The sequence below is a fragment of the Syngnathoides biaculeatus genome, chromosome 18 (genome assembly GCF_019802595.1).
Source record: "Syngnathoides biaculeatus isolate LvHL_M chromosome 18, ASM1980259v1, whole genome shotgun sequence".
Classification (NCBI taxonomy): domain Eukaryota; kingdom Metazoa; phylum Chordata; class Actinopteri; order Syngnathiformes; family Syngnathidae; genus Syngnathoides; species Syngnathoides biaculeatus.
This window is the reverse complement of record NC_084657.1, coordinates 5652102-5670283: the sequence shown is the minus strand read 5'-3', so window position 1 is coordinate 5670283 and position 18182 is coordinate 5652102. Positions and strand designations below refer to the sequence as shown.

Below are 18182 nucleotides of genomic sequence, written 5' to 3'. Positions count from 1 at the left end.
AGTAGAGACCTCATATATTTTTTTTTAATTATTTATACATTTTTAAAGTAATAGGAATACCCATTTCCATACATTTTTAAATCTTCCCCGCTCTTAAGCCTTTACAATACCCTTATGAACACTTTCAATACTCTTAATCACCTTTTAAAGTCTTAAACATGCAGTACATTAAAGTGGGACTGACATCCCTATAAACATTCTAAAATAGATATTGTAATGAAAAATACATATAACAGTATTCACTTCAATGTCTATACGAAGAAAAAAAAGTGAGGGGAGAGCGCATCATCCATGCACAAAGTTGCGCAATTGAGTGTCCCTCGACATCCAAGTGATCGCCATATTAGTCGCGTCCTCCGTCCTTGACGTCATTGTCACTTCCGCCTTTGAAAACGCGCAGTGCCTGCTACTATGGAAGCCGAACAGCAGAGATATTCGCATTTTTCCGACGCCCCTTCTGACACCGAAGCTCTTTTCGAAAAGGACAACACCACACAACTGAGTGAAGTTACCGGGGCAATATTAGACTATTGTTTTGAGCCCTCAGGGCAATATTACACTATTCTTTCAAGCCATATTCAGATGATATCCGATCATGGCCAAACCGCAACCCGTCTGATCCACTCCCGCGGCGGAGATGAGCCATCGCGACTCACCGCAGCCGGCCGGTGTGGCTTATGACAGAGCCGAGCGGTGCTGCTTTAGTCACAGTTGAGCCGGGGCGCTTTATGCGCGCACGTGAGTAATGCATTCTCGGCTGGGTTCTTCAGAGCCGCCCCCGTCGCAAAGCCCGACGCGCAGCCTTCGCAGAAGCTGTGACCGCTGAAGGCGGCGCCTCAGCCGGTGTGGCAGAGTTTGGCGCCCGTGGACGCATATAAGAAGGAGGTGGAGCGGCCTAGCTATGTTGCTTTTAGGGGTATGCTCAAAGTCGCCGCAGTACGCGATGAACACTATCGAGACATTGTTGGCTGGGCGACGCGCACATCGACACATTTCATACGCGGATCTTTTGCTACGTTATGAGAGAGACCGATTACGTGGTCCGCCCCAAAACTATTTTTTTTTTTTGAGCTGTATACACACCTACCTGTTATTTGGAACCCACGAAGCTCTCGTCCTCTGCACCCGTGCAATCCATTTTTCACAACAAACGGGGTCTCTTGCAAACTTATGAAGGCTAAATCCATTCTCCCGAGTGTTTAAGCAATGTCCAGCAATGCAATGAGCCGGCATTTTGGCTAACACAAAGGAACAACGAGCTACCTTCCCGGAGGTAAAACTAATGGAAACAAACAAGTCCTCGAGGGGGCGCCGCTGTCCTTTACGTCACTTCCTGCTTCTTCTCGAAAACAAATCCCTGAGAGGATTTTTATGGTGGGAGTTACAAAAAGCAGTATACGTCAAAATCATGTTTTGTGGTGAAAAAATACATGGGACTATATTGGCTGTGGGTTTTTCATTAATAATATACCAAAAATCATCCGTTTGACGACACTTGACCTTTAATGTACCGTTGACATTTGACCACACAATGAGTTGAGTGTCAGCATCCTCCCCAAGTTCCTTGCTAGTGTTTTCATTTTAGAATTGTCTTTGATTGAATGGAACGCCTCAGAGTGCATCGTTGACTTTTGCTGTCCTCCCCGCCCCCAACTTCACTCAAGCAATGACCATTCTGAAGATCGCTTGTATTCAGGAGGCAAGAATTTGGCTGATGACTCGTAACACAAATGAAAGTTATCATTTGTAGCACTCATGAGTCAAGTACCATAGTATTGGGATCCTTTGCTTCATCACCAAAAGACATCCATGCGCATAAATGAATGTCCTTTGTCATTGTTTGATGTGATTTCTCCGAGCCAAAAGTATGCCTATTTTTAAAATGTCTGAGCATACAGTACATCAGCAAGCCAGTGTTTTCTTACTTTAATCTGCCAAACATTCTTTCGGCTGGTGTTTAGATTGGAATATTGATGCTGGACCACGTGTTGTTTTCCTTTCAGACATTGACGAATGCGCATCTGACTGGCGTCTTTGCCAGCCATACGGCTCTTGCGAGAATAAGCCGGGCTCGTATGTGTGTGTCTGCCATCACGGCTACGTTCTGTCCGAGGACAAACACAGCTGCGAAGGTAAGCTTCCTCTCATTCCTCCTGCATTTCTTGATTGCCCGCGTTCATCTCCGAGCTTTAACCAGGCTGGAACATTCAGATCCTCCCTGTCTGTGCCAGACTCAGGATCAGCTCACATCAAACTAATTCTGGAGACTTGTAAACCCTTTTAAGGACGAAAAATGGAAATTCCCACTGTAATTGTGTGTGTGAATGCATGGGAAATGCTGCTGCTGTGCTGGAAAAAAAAGATATTGCTGGCTCATATATCACAACAGTCCCCAGACATGGCATAAATGGGCTGCCTTTTGATTGAAGAAAGAATACGTGATGACATTGGGACTGAGTAAGATTTTACGACAAACCATGACATTGTCGTCACACAATTGGTTTATTCATTATGTTTTTGTTGTCGGGTAATGACCCTCAGGAATCAGTTTTAGAGGTCAATTGATTGCATGCCAGATGGTGAACTCTCATCATGCCACCACCCCCCCCCACCCCCGCCCCCACTCCTCACCTGCAGCACCTCAAATGGTAGCAGATGAGAAGAAGGAGTGCTACCTGAACCTGGATGATACCGTGTTCTGTGACAGCGTCCTGGCCACAAACGTCACCAAGCAGGAGTGCTGCTGCTCTATCGGGGTCGGATGGGGGGACCACTGTGAGATCTACCCATGTCCTGTTTCTCACTCAGGTACAAACTGAACATTCAGTATTTTCTGGCAATGGGAAAGGAACAACTGTAGTTATTGCGAAGAGTAGATGTAGTTAATGATCTATAATGGGATGATCGAGAGGACCAGTTACAGTGAAGAAAATAAGTATTTGAACACCCTGCTATATTGCAAGTTCTCCCACTTAGAAATCATGGAGGTGTCTGAAATTTTCATTGTAGGTGCATGTCCACTGTGAGAGAGATAATCTGAAAAGAAAAATCCAGAAATAACAATGTGTGATTTTTTTTTTTAATGATTTATTTGTGTGATACAGTTGCAAATAAGTATTTGAAGACCTGAGAAAACCAACCATATTTGGTACAGTAGCCTTTGTTTGTAAAGACAGAGGTCAAACGTTTCCTGGAGTTGTTCACCAGGTTTGCCCAGACTGCAGGAGGGATTTTGGCCCACTCCTCCACACAGATCTTCTCTAGATCAGACACGTTTCTGGGTTGTCTCTGAGAAACACAGAGTTTCAGATCCCTTCAAAGATGTTCTATTGGGTTTAGGTCTGGAGACTGGCTAGGCCATGCCAGAACTTTGATATGCTTCTTACGGAGCCACTCCTTGGTTTTCGTGGCTGTGTGCTATAGCAGGGTGTTCAAATACTTATTTTCTTCACTGTAAATGCAAGTTCTCGTCTCCAATGATGCTCTGATTACAAACAACTGATTGAAACAATTGAATATGCAAATGCAGGGGGTAATCATTAAAAAAAATCAATTACAGAAATACCATTTGAAAAAGTACGTATACAATCAGCATCAATGGAGTCCCTAGTAGAATATTACAGGAATAACAACAACAACAATAATAATAATAACAATAATTATAATCCACCAAAGATAACTCCATTTGAATGCTGCAAAATTCTCCAAATCATTTTTTTAGACCTCAGTTTGTACTAACATTTCAGTAAAGATAGGGGAATAATTTAAGTTTGAGGAAATTTGATAATCATGCAGATTTTGAAGAAAGGCCTTGTTAATCATTATTTGAAATCATAAATGATATGGGATGGGCTGAATTTATAAGTGCTGCTCCTCCGCATCAAGAGGAGCCAGATGAGGTGGGTTGGGCATGTGATTAGGGTGACCTTTTAACACCTCCTTGGTGGGGTGTTCCAACCACATCCCACTGAGAGCAGGCCCCCGGGATGAAGCAGGACACACAGGAAGGATAATGTCTTCTGGCTGGCTCGGGAATACCTTGGAAAGTGAGTGGGGAGAGGGAAGAACGGGCTTATGGGAACCTGCTCGTTTTATTGAACACCTTTTAGAAATATGGATTCCTAATAATGTAAACACCTACACCTAGAGAATGCTCGATTGGGTCATCTGTCACAGTAGAATTCCAAGTTATTAACAGTCCCACTATGCATTTTGTCAATGGCTGGTGTAATATTGTGTTAATTTCACTCTTGCTGTCTTCTCCGTCCAGCTGAATTCCACTTCCTGTGTCCTCATGGGCAGGGTTTCTTCAATGATGAAGGAATCATGTATAGCCGACCTGCCTACCTGGGTATATATTTTTGTCACAATGTTTTCATTCTTCGACATAGCTAATTGCCTAACGGCATTAATCCTGTGGTAGGTCACTGGAGTTATTTATACACACGTCCTTCACAGATATCGATGAGTGTTTGCTTTTTGCTGATGAAATCTGCAAGAAAGGCCGCTGTCAGAACACACAACCAGGGTACGAGTGCTACTGTCAACAGGGCTTCTACTATGACAGCAACCTTCTGGAGTGCATTGGTAGGCATCTAACGCAGCATTTTCACCAAGTGGTACAAACCAGTTCACATGTCCTAAGTGTGTAACAGTGAACACTAATCTAGATTGTGTATCCTGCAGATGGTGTGAAAGTGAGATCATGTATATCACTTGTCTACACACGTACATCTTTAGTGTAAACTTTTATCTAGTTTGTCTGTCTTTTTTGGTGTATGCACCAATCCCTGCTGACATTTAGTGGAAAATGGTAATGTCGTTTTTATCAAATAACTTCCTGCCACTGTGACACAATATGCCTGGGTGAGGTAAGAGAAAGGTTATTGGTAGTGATCTAAACCGGTGGTTCCAAAACGTCTTACACCAAGCGACACTTCAAAAAATACTTAGCTCTCAAATTGACCATCATTAAATTACTGTAGAGTAGTAAGCCCATACCCATTCATCCATTTTCTGAGACCCTTATCCTTACAATGGTCACAGGAGAACCCCGGTCCTCAGAACTGTGAGGCCAACGCTTTCCAGCTACGCCACCATGCCGCCCGATAGATAGATAGATAGATAGATAGATAGATAGATAGATAGATAGATAGATAGAGCAGGTGTATTTGTACTCAAGAAGAGCATCATAAATTACTAGTTATTTTCTTCCAAGTTACAGTCTGTTGGTATATTCTCCCTCAGATGTGGACGAATGCCATGATGAGTCTTTGTGTAGAAATGGCCATTGCTACAACACCGAAGGATCCTTTTACTGCAAATGTAAGCATCCATGGACCCCAGACTCTAACAAAAAGAAATGTGTGCTAGCAGCAGTAGCTGGTGAGTAAGCTGCAAACCTCCTCCCAAAATCCCCGACATTACTGTAAGGATGCTTTTTTTTGTGTGTGTGTAGATGTGAATGAGTGCGAGGACCGAGCCAACTGCAAGAACGGTCGCTGTGTTGACACTCCAGGGTCTTACTACTGCATCTGCTCCCCGCCATGGACCCTAGCTATCGACCGTAACCGTTGTGTGACTCCCGAGGAGCAGGCCGGTGAGTGCGGATCCTCCTTATAGAAAACAACCATTCATGGTGGGAAATGGAATTTTATTTAAATACAGTAAAACACTGGAGAAATTATAGTCTTTCTGGGGTACTACATGCTTTGGTTTCACTGCAGGGGAAGAAAGCAGGTGTCAACACTCTACGCATTGGCAAAAATAGATGCAACCTTGAAAAGTACTCCATGTACGAAACTCACCATAACTGGATCAAAACAATCTGTGCACCACATTTACTGTACTTGAACATCACTTTTGTATTCCTTTGTTTGACAAAGTTGGGGAATGATTCGAGTCCCAAAAAAGAGATCAAGAAGTAACATATCATGAGAAGCACTTAGCTACATAATAGGAAGACTGGATTTATTTGATAATTCCATTTTCTTTTTCAGAACACCAAAAAATTATTTATGATTTATTTAAAAAATCCAGCAACATTGATCAAAAGAATTGCTCAAATATTTTCTTGGTATCCTTGCACATTTTGTTTGTCACTTATTGTCCGGCAGAAATTGATAACCATTGAGCCGATGGAAAGAAAATAGCGCATGCCATCCACTACCACAAAGCTGTTTTAAAAAAAAAAAAAGACAAACGATGGCCTGACAATGCAAATGACAACGCAACAGAAACAGACACACACACACACACACACACACGTTACTTCAAAATACCACTATAAGGATTATGATCTCAATCACTGCTCTGTATTGGACAGGAAATATACATTACCAAGAAAGAAAATCATTATCCTCTGTTGCGACAAAATGAAACAAATGCATAATGTTGATTAAAGAGTAACCTTTAAAACAATGTCCCTTTTTGACAAAGTCCTTGTTCGGATTGACTTTGACGTACAATAACTCATCATATATGATGTTGTTTTTTCTATACAAATAAGAGCGTTTCCTCAACCATAATATTGAATGTGGAGCAAAGCTAGTATGTGTGCATTTATAATAACTGATAATGAGGTGTCAAGTTTCCAGCTTGATCCTAGTGCAACACCGTTGCCATTTATTATGGATGAACAGGATCCTGTTGTTTTGTGTTATCCAATGTTTACCAAAGTAACTTGAAGGAGATTGTGAGTTAAAATTTGTTTGGATTAGGAGAGTAGAAAACAGTCCAATTCTCAGGTGTCTCTGCAGTTTTATTTGAGAGCAAAAAGCAACAATGAAGTTGCTGTCAAAGGACTCAAAGTATTTTTTTTTTCCTTTTGGCAGAGCCTTCCGAACAACCTTTGCAGATATAGAGTTGAAATGTGTATCACCATTTCAGTTTTACAGATATTTTTTGGGGGGGCACAGTGACACATTTGGCCCTGGCACAAGTCATCCCTGCTACATAAAAACTTGAGCGACTCCGTTCACATCAACATTTATCTGGTAAACTACAATGTGAAGTTAGCTAGTTAGCTATGCCTACACCCTGATAATGTATCTTCTCTTTGGATTGTCCTCTGGCATGACCGCTTAAGAGCACCTCATTGTCAGCTGTGAGTGCACGCATGTCACGTACAGACAGGATTGGGAATTGTTATTATTTTTCTAAGTTTGACTTGACTGTCGGCAACCAGGTTTTTTGCGCTGACATGACTGGATGAGAACATCTCGTTGTCACCTTGTGGAAAAACCGGGCAGCAACCTGATCGGTTATATTCTAGCTACCAGAGGGTTTAATTGGATTTATTTTGGGGGCTCAAAAATGTGAAGGTCTGAAAAACATGCCCAGACGAAGCGGTTAATCCATCCATTTTCTGAGACGCATATCCTCACAATGGTCACAGGAGAACCCGAGAACATACATACACTCCTGAGACCTTCGTGAGGATAGGCGGCTCAGGAAATGGATATATATATATTTTTTATATATATAAAATCTTTGAAATTTGGCAGGGTTGTTAACAGCACTGACATATTTTCACCTGAGAGCTACTTGAATAAGCAACCAATCGATTATTATGCTCATCCACAAGAGATACAAAAAATAAAAACCTTGTGATAAATTGGACAATAGCTGTCTGATAAAATATTCACTTTCTATTGTTTTACAAGACTTAATTTCAAATTGGATTTGTTGTTAGAAAATATAATCAAAATCTATGCAAAGGTATAATGAAGTGATTATACATGTACAATATATGATTTTTACAGTCAAGGTACCTCTGAGGGACATCGTAACTATGATGCGCATTTGCTACATCAATTACACTTATGGGCAGGCTGTGGATATTATTATACAGTACTGTACATATGCAGTTCATTGGCTACAATTCCACAATCTAACAACAACAACCAATCCAAGAGGTGTACCAAACAAAGTTGCCTTTACCAAAACAATGCTCAATTTTGATTGACTAAAACAGTTGGGTTAATTAAGACGTACATGTAGCTCTATTGAAGAGGAAAGAGATTAGCAAAGAAGAAGTGGGACAGTGAGAGGACTGAGGAGAGGCGAAAGGAATACCTTGGGATGTGACATAGGGCAAAGGTAGAGGTGGCAAAGGCTAAACAAGAAGCATATGATGACATGTACACCAGGTTGTACACGAAGGAAGGAGAAAAGGATCTCTACAGGTTGGCCAGACAGAGGGACAGAGAAAGGAATGATAGAGTACCAAGAGAGGAACTCTGGTATTGCATGCGGAAGTCTGATGTGGCGGAGAAATATGTTAGAACAGTACAGGACATGTGTGAGGGCAGCAGAACAGCGGTGAGGTGTGCCGTAGGCATAACAGAAGAATTTAAGGTGGAGGTGGGACCGCATCAGGGATCAGCTCTGAGCCCCTTCCTGTTTGCGGTTGTAATGGATAGGCTGACAGATGAGGTTAGACTGGAATCCCCTTGGACCATGATGTTCGCAGATGATATTGTGATTTGCAGTGAAAGCAGGGAGCATGCAGAGGAACAATTGGAAAGATGGAGACATGCACTGGAAAGGAGAGGAATGAAGATTAGCCGAAGTAAAACAGAATATATGTGCGTGAATGAGAAAAGTAGAGGGGGAAGAGTGAGGCTACAGGGAGAAGAGATAGCGAGGGTGGATGACTTCAAATACTTGGGGTCAACAATCCAGAGCAATCGTAAGTGTGGTAAAGAAGGGAATTTTTCTGGTGTGTTACATGATAGACGGTCTCTGCTAGAGGATGAAGGGCAAAGTTTATAAAACAGTTGGAGGCCAAGACGTACGATGGATTAGAGACAGCGGCACTGAAGAAACAACAGGAAGCAGAACTGGAGGTAACAGAAATGATGTCGTCGAGCTTCTCTCAAGGTGTGAGCAGGTTGGATAGAGTTAGAAATGAGCTCATTAGAGGGACAGCCAAAGTTGGATGTTTTGGAGGCAAAATTAGAGAGAGCAGACTTCGCTGGTTGCGGCATGTCCAGAGGCGAGAGAGTGAGTATATTTGGTAGAAGGGTGCTGAGGATGGAGCTGCCAGGCAAAAGAGGGAGAGGAAGCCCAAAGAGAAGGTTGATGGATGTTGTGAGGGAAGACATGAGGACAGTGGGTGCTAGAGAGGAAGAAGCACGAGATAGGCTTCGATGGAAAAAGATGACACGACCCCTCACAGGAAAAGCCGGAAGGAAAAAAAGAAGAAAAAGATATGGCTTTATTTAAGTATTTGAGTACTAAAATGTTCATTGTAGTAAATGTTATGCAATACAGTATACCTGCTATAAATGCCGCCAGTGGTGTTTACACAACTGAATCAGCCTCTCTGGTGCAGACAGGAAAGCTGGTATTGATTGTAGGACTGTTATATCTTCTTATTAAAGTGTTTGTTTCCACCACTTTGCTAATAATAGCTGGCCCCAAACAGATGCTCATACTGTAACCAGTGTCTGTGGTGCCCTTTGCAGATGTGAATGAGTGCCAGGATCCCTCGTACTGTAAGAATGGGAGGTGTGAGAACACGCCCGGCTCCTTTCACTGTTTTTGTGATCCTCCTCGCACCTTCAGTGCGGCGCTCAAACAGTGCGTCTATGACGGTGGGTAAATTCAGCATCAGCTAGTTTGGAAAAAAAATTCCCTACTGACTCTTAGCGCTATGGTGCTAAGAGTTATTTCTCCTGATTTAAGTGACGTGTTCTTTCATATATTTCGCTGTACGGTGTGAACCTCTTCAAAAAATATGCATAATTACATGACTATGAAGAATATTGCATGGCCTTGACTAGAGAGGTGGGAAGAACTTCAGTGGTGATCTGAAGCACTCTAAGCTGTCAGTGTTATTTCAAGTTCTTCTGCCGTTTATGACATAACGAACTTTTCACCTGCAGTCCGTTGTGGTTGTTTATGAGAACAGCTCCGTTTGCGATTTGAGACCATTACACAAGAATGAAGACTTGTGCACGTTATGATGTGTCAACCCTGTTCTCGTTGACCCCTGTTTTTGTCACCGTGCTTTGTTTACGCAGATCGCACCGCAGCCCACAAAGACGTGTGTTTCCTGCAGGTGGACGAGGGCTCGATCTGCAGTGAGCCCAGGAGCATCATGCTGGTGACCTACTCGGAGTGCTGCTGCCACTACGGCCGTGGTTGGGGGCCCGAGTGCAACACCTGTCCGCCGAGGCACTCAGGTTCGTATAAATCAACGTCGCGCTGTCATCTTACTGTCACCATGATTTTCCCTGAAGGTCTTTCTTGTTTGTACGCAGAGATGTTCAATCATTTGTGTGAGATGCACCTGGAAACCGAGTCAGATGGGGAGCAGGATATCCTGACAGCTTTCGCAAACTATAATCCAGGTTGAAACATACACACAACATCTGTGACTCCAAATGCTCTTCAGTGTTTTTCCACTTTTCCAATTCGCCGTTGCTTTTTTGTGGGATTTCAAGCCATTTTACGGCATTTTGCATGTTTGCAGTTCGACATCTACAAAATCGTCTATTTGCTGATTTTTATTTTAAATTCAAACGCTTCCAACATACTAAAAAAGTAAACGTTTTAATGATCGTAAATGTCTTCAAACCATGTTGGAATGTTGGAAATATATTTCAAAAATTATACACGCACTTAATATCAGATTTTCATCAATTGCAGGTGGGTGTGAAATTGAGTGTGGATTTACTGTGCTCCACACCAACCTTCTATTTTGCCATCTGTCACATGTTTTTAAAATATTCTCTAACAGGTGACAGCTCAGAGGAGGATTCAGACGAATGCAGCTGTGCGAACGGCCACTGTGTGCGCTCCTATCTTGGCACCATGTGTGAATGTAACCAAGGATTTAGGTTGGACCACTCCCACACTCACTGTATAGGTTTGTACATTTATCATATTCCATTGTACATTAAATAGATTGCGGGGTAGAGCAAATGTTTATCAGCCTATATCTCAGTAATCATTGGTGAGTCATTTTACATCACATTTATATTAAGTTTTATCTGAACATGAGGCTGTTTTTAATGCTATTCGTCAATCATTAAGTATTGCACCCATTCATCTGTCATGTACTCACCAGGCAGTAGTCGAGGCGCACCATCTTGTTTAACCCCATTTGCGTTTTAAAGTCAAATGTCATTCTACAGTTGGATGACTTTTGAGTGATCCTTTTATGAATCCACACTATCACTGCTTTTCTCCACCCCAGATATTGACGAGTGCACAGAAGCAGGAGTTCGCAGTAGTCCGTGCGAGAACGCTCGCTGTGTGAACACCGTGGGCTCCTACAAGTGCTTCTGCATACACGGCTTTGTGCCCACACGCAGGCCAAACAAATGTGTCCGACGTAGAAGCCAATAACCCCCTTGACGTGTCACTCTTATTTATCCATATACGGTATGCGATACGCACTCAAGCACTGTGCACACGCTGTACATACACTTCTTATATTTAGAAAAAGGAGCTCTGTATACACACAAATTAACATCAAACCACGGAAGGAACGATGTAACAATCAAACAAGTTGCCCCTCCCTTCCCAATAAAAAAAAACAAAAGTGTTTGGACAATAAATTTGTTTGTTTAGTAAATGTTTTTGTAATTAATTATTGAGATCCATTTTGTTTTTTTTTTTTGTAGTTGATAACATTTTCTACTCAAGCCCATTTGAGATTTGTACATTGAAGGCCAAACGTTGCGGTCTCCCCTCTTTAAAGCTTTGTCCACGTTCATTAATATTTAATTTCTAAATTGCCCTTCTTTGAATTGTGTGTTATTAAACACTGATTGTTGATTGTGTTATTGTATAGTTTGTGGCTTGAGATTTGCTGTAAAACGTGTCAATTTTGTTGATGTAAAATATGAGAGACCTGAAGTTTGTGTATAATTTGACATGTGCACCTAAGTAAACTTTAAGATAGAAAGAAAAAAAAAAGACCATGCACTTAGCAATGACGAGTGGGAACGTTTGCCAACTGTAGCAGATTATGGAAATATGAGAATGTTTTGCTGCATTGAACTATTTGAAAATATGTTCAGAATTTTATATTAATAAAATTATTTCAATCTATTTGTACAATAATTTTGTTTGTTTTTTTGCATGAGCGCATGCTTTGATTATTCCAACATCAGTGCAGGGGGAAAATGGCTTATTCAAGTTTTAACAAAGGGAAATAAGCACATTCAGAGGTTCAAGCGATGGATTAACCTAAATGATGTTAGGGTTAATTTTGTAACCAATACAATAAATTGATAAGGGATATTTTTTTTCTATAAATGCCCCAAACATATTTGCAACATTTTCCAGTATAGGAAGCTGCCAGTACCCGTGTGCAGTAGGTGTCTTATCAATACAGCCAAATGCTTTTTAACCACTGCACTACTAAGTTACAGGGTCATAAACAGAAATAAACTTTGGTACTTCAACACAAAAATAGCATGAAGTATTTTTATTTATGACTGTCACCCCTAATGAGGATAAAGTGGTTTAAACAGATTTTCAGTGTGATTATCAGTAGTGAACTCCAAGCGATACCAGCTCAATAATACGTTTAATTATTGACTCTCCAACAGTGTCAATAAAAATGGTCTCCAATATATTGTGCATACAGTATGTCTATTTTCAAGACTGGCAAATGTGCAGTTTATGCTTACTTTAGGAGAAGACTTTTCCTTTTCAGTGCAGGTGTGGATTTAATATTTGCAACTCTTGTTTCCGATTTGAAAGGTTTGGTCCAGACATAAAGATGATGCTCCTGAACCCGCGGGCTCAGGGAGTCACGTTGCTATGGCGCCAGAGCCTCTCACTGTCCTGGTTTCATTCTGTCAAATCATTATGTAATTTAGATCTGGAACAGCAGGGTGACCTTCAGCGACTAGTTTAGGCAAATAAGAAAGAGGTCACGATGGAAAGAAATAGAGCCTGTGCAACAATTACAACAGGAATAGAATGGCTGCCCTTTGAGATGACTCAAAAGGTGGTGAGAGGATATTAATACATTTTAGTGGGTCGCGCTGCCCGGAGAGTAACCCTCTGACGGCTCTGTACTGCATTTGCTGAACTCAAGTGTTCTGTGGAACTGGAAGGATAAACAGGGGGCACTGACTTGCTGAAATGATGTCACTTTCTATCAGTCACATGGTTCGACACAAACATCTGTTTGTTTTTATTTTGAGCAAGTGCAAGGTCGTGGCTATTTTGTATAAAGCATGGAGGGAGGGAGGGGGAAATCAGAGCAGGTAATTTGGTTTGATATGATTTTTTTTTTTTTTTTTTTTGCCATTTCCTCTCCCTCTTTTGCCTGGCAGCTCCATCCTCAGCACCCTTCTACCAATATAGTCACTCTCTCGTCTCTGAACATGCCCAAACCATCGAAGTCTGCTCTCTCGAACCTTGTCTCCAAAACATCCAACTTTGGCTGTCGCTCTAATGAGCTCATTTCTAATCCTATCCAACCTGTTCACTCCAAGCGAGAACCTCTGCACCTTCATTTCTGCTACCTCTAGTTCTGCTTCCTGTTGCCTCTTCAGTGCCACTGTCTCTAATCCGTAGATCATGGCCGGCCCCACCACTGTTTTATAGAGTTTGCCCTTCATCCTAGCGGAGATTCTTCTGTCACATAGAAAGCCAGACACCTTCCGCCAACTGTTCCACCCCGCTTGGACCCGTTTCTTCACCTCTTTACCACACTCTCCATTGCTCTGTGTTGTTGACCCCAAGTATTTGAAGTCGTCCACCTTTGCTATCTCTTCTCCCTGGAGCTTAACTCTTCCCCCTCTGCCCCTCTCATTCACGCTCATATATTCTGTTTTTACTTCCGCTAATCTTCATTCCTCTCCTTTCCAGTGCACGCCTCCATCTTTCTAATTGTTTCTCCACCTGCTCCCTGCTTTGACTGCATATCATGATATCATCTACGAACATCATGGTCTAAGCCTTACCTCATCTGTCAGCCTATCCATAACCACAGAAAACATGAAGGGGCTCAGAGCTGATCCCTGATGCAATCCCACCTTCACCTTAAATTCTTTTGTTACGCCTACAGCACACCTCACCACTGTTCTGCTGCCCTCATACATGTCCTGTACTATTCTAACATATTTCTCCGCCAACCAGACTTGCGCACGCAGTACCACAGTTCCTCTCTTGGTACTCTGTCATAGGCTTTCTCTAGATCCACAAAGACACAATGCAGCTGAACACACCAGAAACTATTTCCTGAAATACAATAATGAAGTGTTTAAATCAAGGTGCGTTCTGTAGTTACAGATAATTTTCATTATATGAAAACTTCAAGGCGGCACGGTCCTCAGCTGGTAAAGCGTTGGTCTCACAGTTCTGAGGACCTGGGTTCGATCCCGGCCTCGCCTGTGTGGAGTTTGCATGTTCTCCCCGTGCCTGTGTGGATTTTCTCCGGGCACTCCAGTTTCCTCCCACGTCCCAAAAACATGCAACATTAATTGGACACTCTAAATTACCGCTAGGTGTGATTGTGAGTGCGGCTGTTTGTCTCTATGTGCCTTGCGATTGGCCGGCAACCAGTTCAGGGTGTACCCGCCTCCTGCCCGATGACAGCTGGGATAGGCCCCAGCACTCCCGCGACCCTTGTGAGGATAAGCGGCTAAGAAAATGGATGGATGGATGGATGGATAGATGAATACTTCATTTCATATCAGATTTAGTGTTTCTGTCCTCCAAGCTGCCTCGTCTCTTTTGTATCTCTTGTCATTAAGGGCAGCATAAAGACCACCCCCCTTATCGCTCCTTGACCTGAGTCATATGATTCAGCTTTATGGATGGGAATATCGTTCCGGCGTTTTAGTGGTGGAAAATAGGAACAGAGATCGTGTCCAACCATGTGTAAGCGCGGTCACACCAACATTGCCAAATGCATGCCTGCCTACGGCGACTCCACCCTCGATGCTGCACGCACCAAAGATGACCCCGCCTGCCCAGGTCCCGTCTATAGAGAGCTGACAGAGGAGGGTTTAGCTCAAAACTGCTGCAATCTGCAGAAAGCACTGTGCTGGATGCACTCTGGCAGCCAGTGGCAGATTTATATTCTGCACTCAGCTTTTTCCCTTTGTCACAGTGGATTGGGGATGAGCTCCCTGCACGGGGTGTGGGTCTGGGCGCAGTTGTGGGGACTGAGCCCGGGTGTGTAAACATGCTGGGTGTTTGGTAAACATGTTGACACATATCCACACAAGACATTTTGACATATATTTACATACACTGACTCAAATGTGTGATTGGAGGGGCTTTTTTTAATGTAACATTGGGCCACACAGATTTCAATGCTTTGGACCATCTTGTTCAGGTCATACAGATTTTTTTTTTTTTTTTATATATAATCAAGCTTTCAAGACACGTTACATGTGAATATATATTTGTTATTCTATGATAGGAGGATCCAAAATTGGTATTGATTGCGACCAATATCAATATGTGCAAAATAATTTAACTGATCACATTTGCATGTAGGAGGTTTCTACCCAAAAGTGACGATATCCTGCAGGCAACTAAAAATGGATGACTGTTCACAAATTGTCTATGCACCAGACTTTGGACAATTTTATCCGATAATTCCCTGATAACTAATTTACCAAGCAGTATAGCAATAGTGTGTTCCATCATACCTTCTGTATGGAGTGACACCAGAGCAGATGGTGATTCAGTGCCTTGCTCAAAGGCACCAATGTGATGTTGATGTCCATCAACCTTGTAGGTCCCATAGAGAGGAAAAAATGTATTAGAATATCTTTCAGTGAGGCATTCTTGTGGATAACAGGGGGTTAGGTGTGGGGAGTGCAATTTAAAATGTTGCAAATGAACTACGGCTACAATAAAACATCCCCAACAGAACACAGCTAGGCTTTTTTCACTACCGCAAATTGCTCGGAATGAATTGGATGCTATTTTCCCAAGTGCATGGCCCTCCCAAGGAGACCAAACATCCCATAAAGTCCTCACCCCTAGCACTTTGTTGGTTTAGCTACACCCACGAGCACACATGTACCCACCCTCTCCAGTGCAGATGGAGCACACAGAGACCCAAAAATAGGTACTGCGATCTGGGCTGCTTACATGTTTGAAAGCCACCAATAATGGCGTCTTGGGATTTTACACTACATGTATTCCGGGCCTTTGTGACTTGCTTTGTACATTGCAATTGCCAGAGGTTCCAGATTCCATTCTCGGCTCTCGTCTTTCTGCTTCTCTCTGTTCGCCATGTTCTTGTGTCGTCAAAAGGGAATGTGTGTGTTAATGGCTGTTTACATTTACAAATGTGGCTTTGGCTTGGCATGGTAGAGTTTTAACCTGCATTTGTAGATGTAGCGGCAAACTGAACCAGCTGACAATGATTTTCGGAAGTGTTCCTGGGCCCATGTGGCAATATCCTTCAAACTAGCGATGTCAAACATACCACCCGCGGGCCAAAACTGACCCACTAGTGGGTATGATCCGGCAGGCAGAAAGTTTTTTTTTTTTTTTTTTAAACCCGTTCTGTTCTTCTGCTTAGCCTTGCAGAATGTTGGCTCTGTATATCTTTTGTCCTGGAACAGTTTTGTTCTGCAACAGGGGGGCTTTCAAACACTACTTGAATAGGAAGATTTTACTGATGTATTTGATTTGTTTTACTTTCAAACAAAAAGGAAGAAAATATGAGCTGTGGTCAGATTGTAGTGGTCTTACCTCTTTGTCATCAACTTGGGATTGATGTGGACCATGAACTATGAATTTGACACCCCTACACTATGGTGCCAGTTTTTCATGAAGTGTTGTCCGAGGAGTCAAAGGTGGAGAATAAGCTTATTTCGGCTCGTCCCGTTAGGGGTCACCACAGCGTGACATCTCATATGAATGCTCATATTTGTTTGGCACAGTTTTTACGCTGGATGCCCTTCCTGACGCACCCCCCTCTTGGGGAGTAGAGGCCCCATTGCGATACAAACTCACGACCCCTGAGTTACCAAACCAATGCTCTGACCACTGAGCTATGGGGCCTCTAAGGAGGAGTCAAAGGTCATAGACATTTAATGTTGGTTTCCAGCCTTGCTGCTTAAGTGCAGAACTTTCTATAGATTCTCTGGATCTTTTGATATTTTTCTGGACAGATGATGATATCCCTTAGTTCCTTGAAATTGTACATAGATAAACGCTAAATTCAGTCATGCAGTTGTTTACTAGTGCATGGATCAGCTCACATACTTTTAATACAAAATGGCTCAGAAGCAGGCAATAAAACATTCTGTAGCCTAGCAGGCTAGTATAGGCACCAACAATTGTGTGTAAACATGCTGGCGTTCTGCTGGATCATGTTCTAAAGCTTCAGTAATTTTTTTTTTTTTTTTTTGTGAATAAATGCTGACAACTGCAAGAACAGGAATCAAACCGCAGATCACAATACACAATCGTATTGGTTGACATCAAGGTACGCTGTAGGAGAATTGTCATTGATATTGTATGTCATGCTGCATGGAAGATATCCCAAAAAGTCAGCTGGATTTTCATTTTGGTGTGGTTGGGCTATCTAGGACCCAGTCGTTGGTTGTGGATTATGTCCCACTATGGGACGTTTTGTTGCTCCTGGTAAAATATGTCGGACGGATCTAGGTAATCGGCTGATATAGCTAATCGGGCCAACATCTTGGCTAAAATCCAGTAGTCTCATCAAGGCACAAGTGGTGAACCTCCCTCCATCTTTTATTGTAAACAAGTGAGCCTTCCAAGGATGTACCTTTTAAACCCAATCATGTCACTGACCCATTTCCAATTAACCCATTCGGCTGTGGAATATTCCCAACAGGTGCTTTTTGAAAACTTTGATCAGTTTGATTATGAAATCTCTTGGTTTTGTAGTGCATTCAATGGAATATAGGTTGAAAAGGATTTGCAAATCATAGTATTTTGTCTTTATTTGGGATTTACACAAATTCCCATCTCAGTTAACAATCAGGGTTTGTAGTACAACATAATCAAATTAATGATCTCAATCCCCCAAAATATGGTGCCAGACTTTTGCTTTTAGCACCAGGGACAGCACCATATTGTGCTTCTCTTATGATTCGTAGGAAGAACGCCGAACCGAATCTGTGCACACTGCTTCGCATCTGACCGGGAAGGGTCAGCAAGCGCCCACCCACCCCCCACGCACACACACACACACACACACACACACACAC

At 42.4% G+C, this 18182-nt stretch overlaps 1 protein-coding gene across 4 annotated transcripts in view; it reads left to right on the top strand.

Annotated features, from left to right (window-relative positions):
* The window catches only part of ltbp3 (latent transforming growth factor beta binding protein 3), a 49897-nt gene extending 37831 nt beyond the window's left edge, over positions 1–12066 (top strand). For 3 of the 4 annotated variants that reach the window (XM_061803114.1, XM_061803113.1, XM_061803111.1), the window contains 11 exons: positions 2004–2132; positions 2638–2808; positions 4271–4351; positions 4459–4587; positions 5248–5385; positions 5459–5599; positions 9471–9599; positions 10029–10190; positions 10269–10358; positions 10748–10876; positions 11207–12066. In XM_061803114.1, the coding sequence (XP_061659098.1) occupies positions 2004–2132; positions 2638–2808; positions 4271–4351; positions 4459–4587; positions 5248–5385; positions 5459–5599; positions 9471–9599; positions 10029–10190; positions 10269–10358; positions 10748–10876; positions 11207–11358 (1451 nt within the window). In that variant the 3' untranslated portion in view covers positions 11359–12066. The remainder of the gene's footprint in view (positions 1–2003; positions 2133–2637; positions 2809–4270; positions 4352–4458; positions 4588–5247; positions 5386–5458; positions 5600–9470; positions 9600–10028; positions 10191–10268; positions 10359–10747; positions 10877–11206) is intronic. The other variant, XM_061803112.1, reaches the window with a different exon arrangement.
* The last annotated feature ends 6116 nt before the right edge of the window (positions 12067–18182 follow it).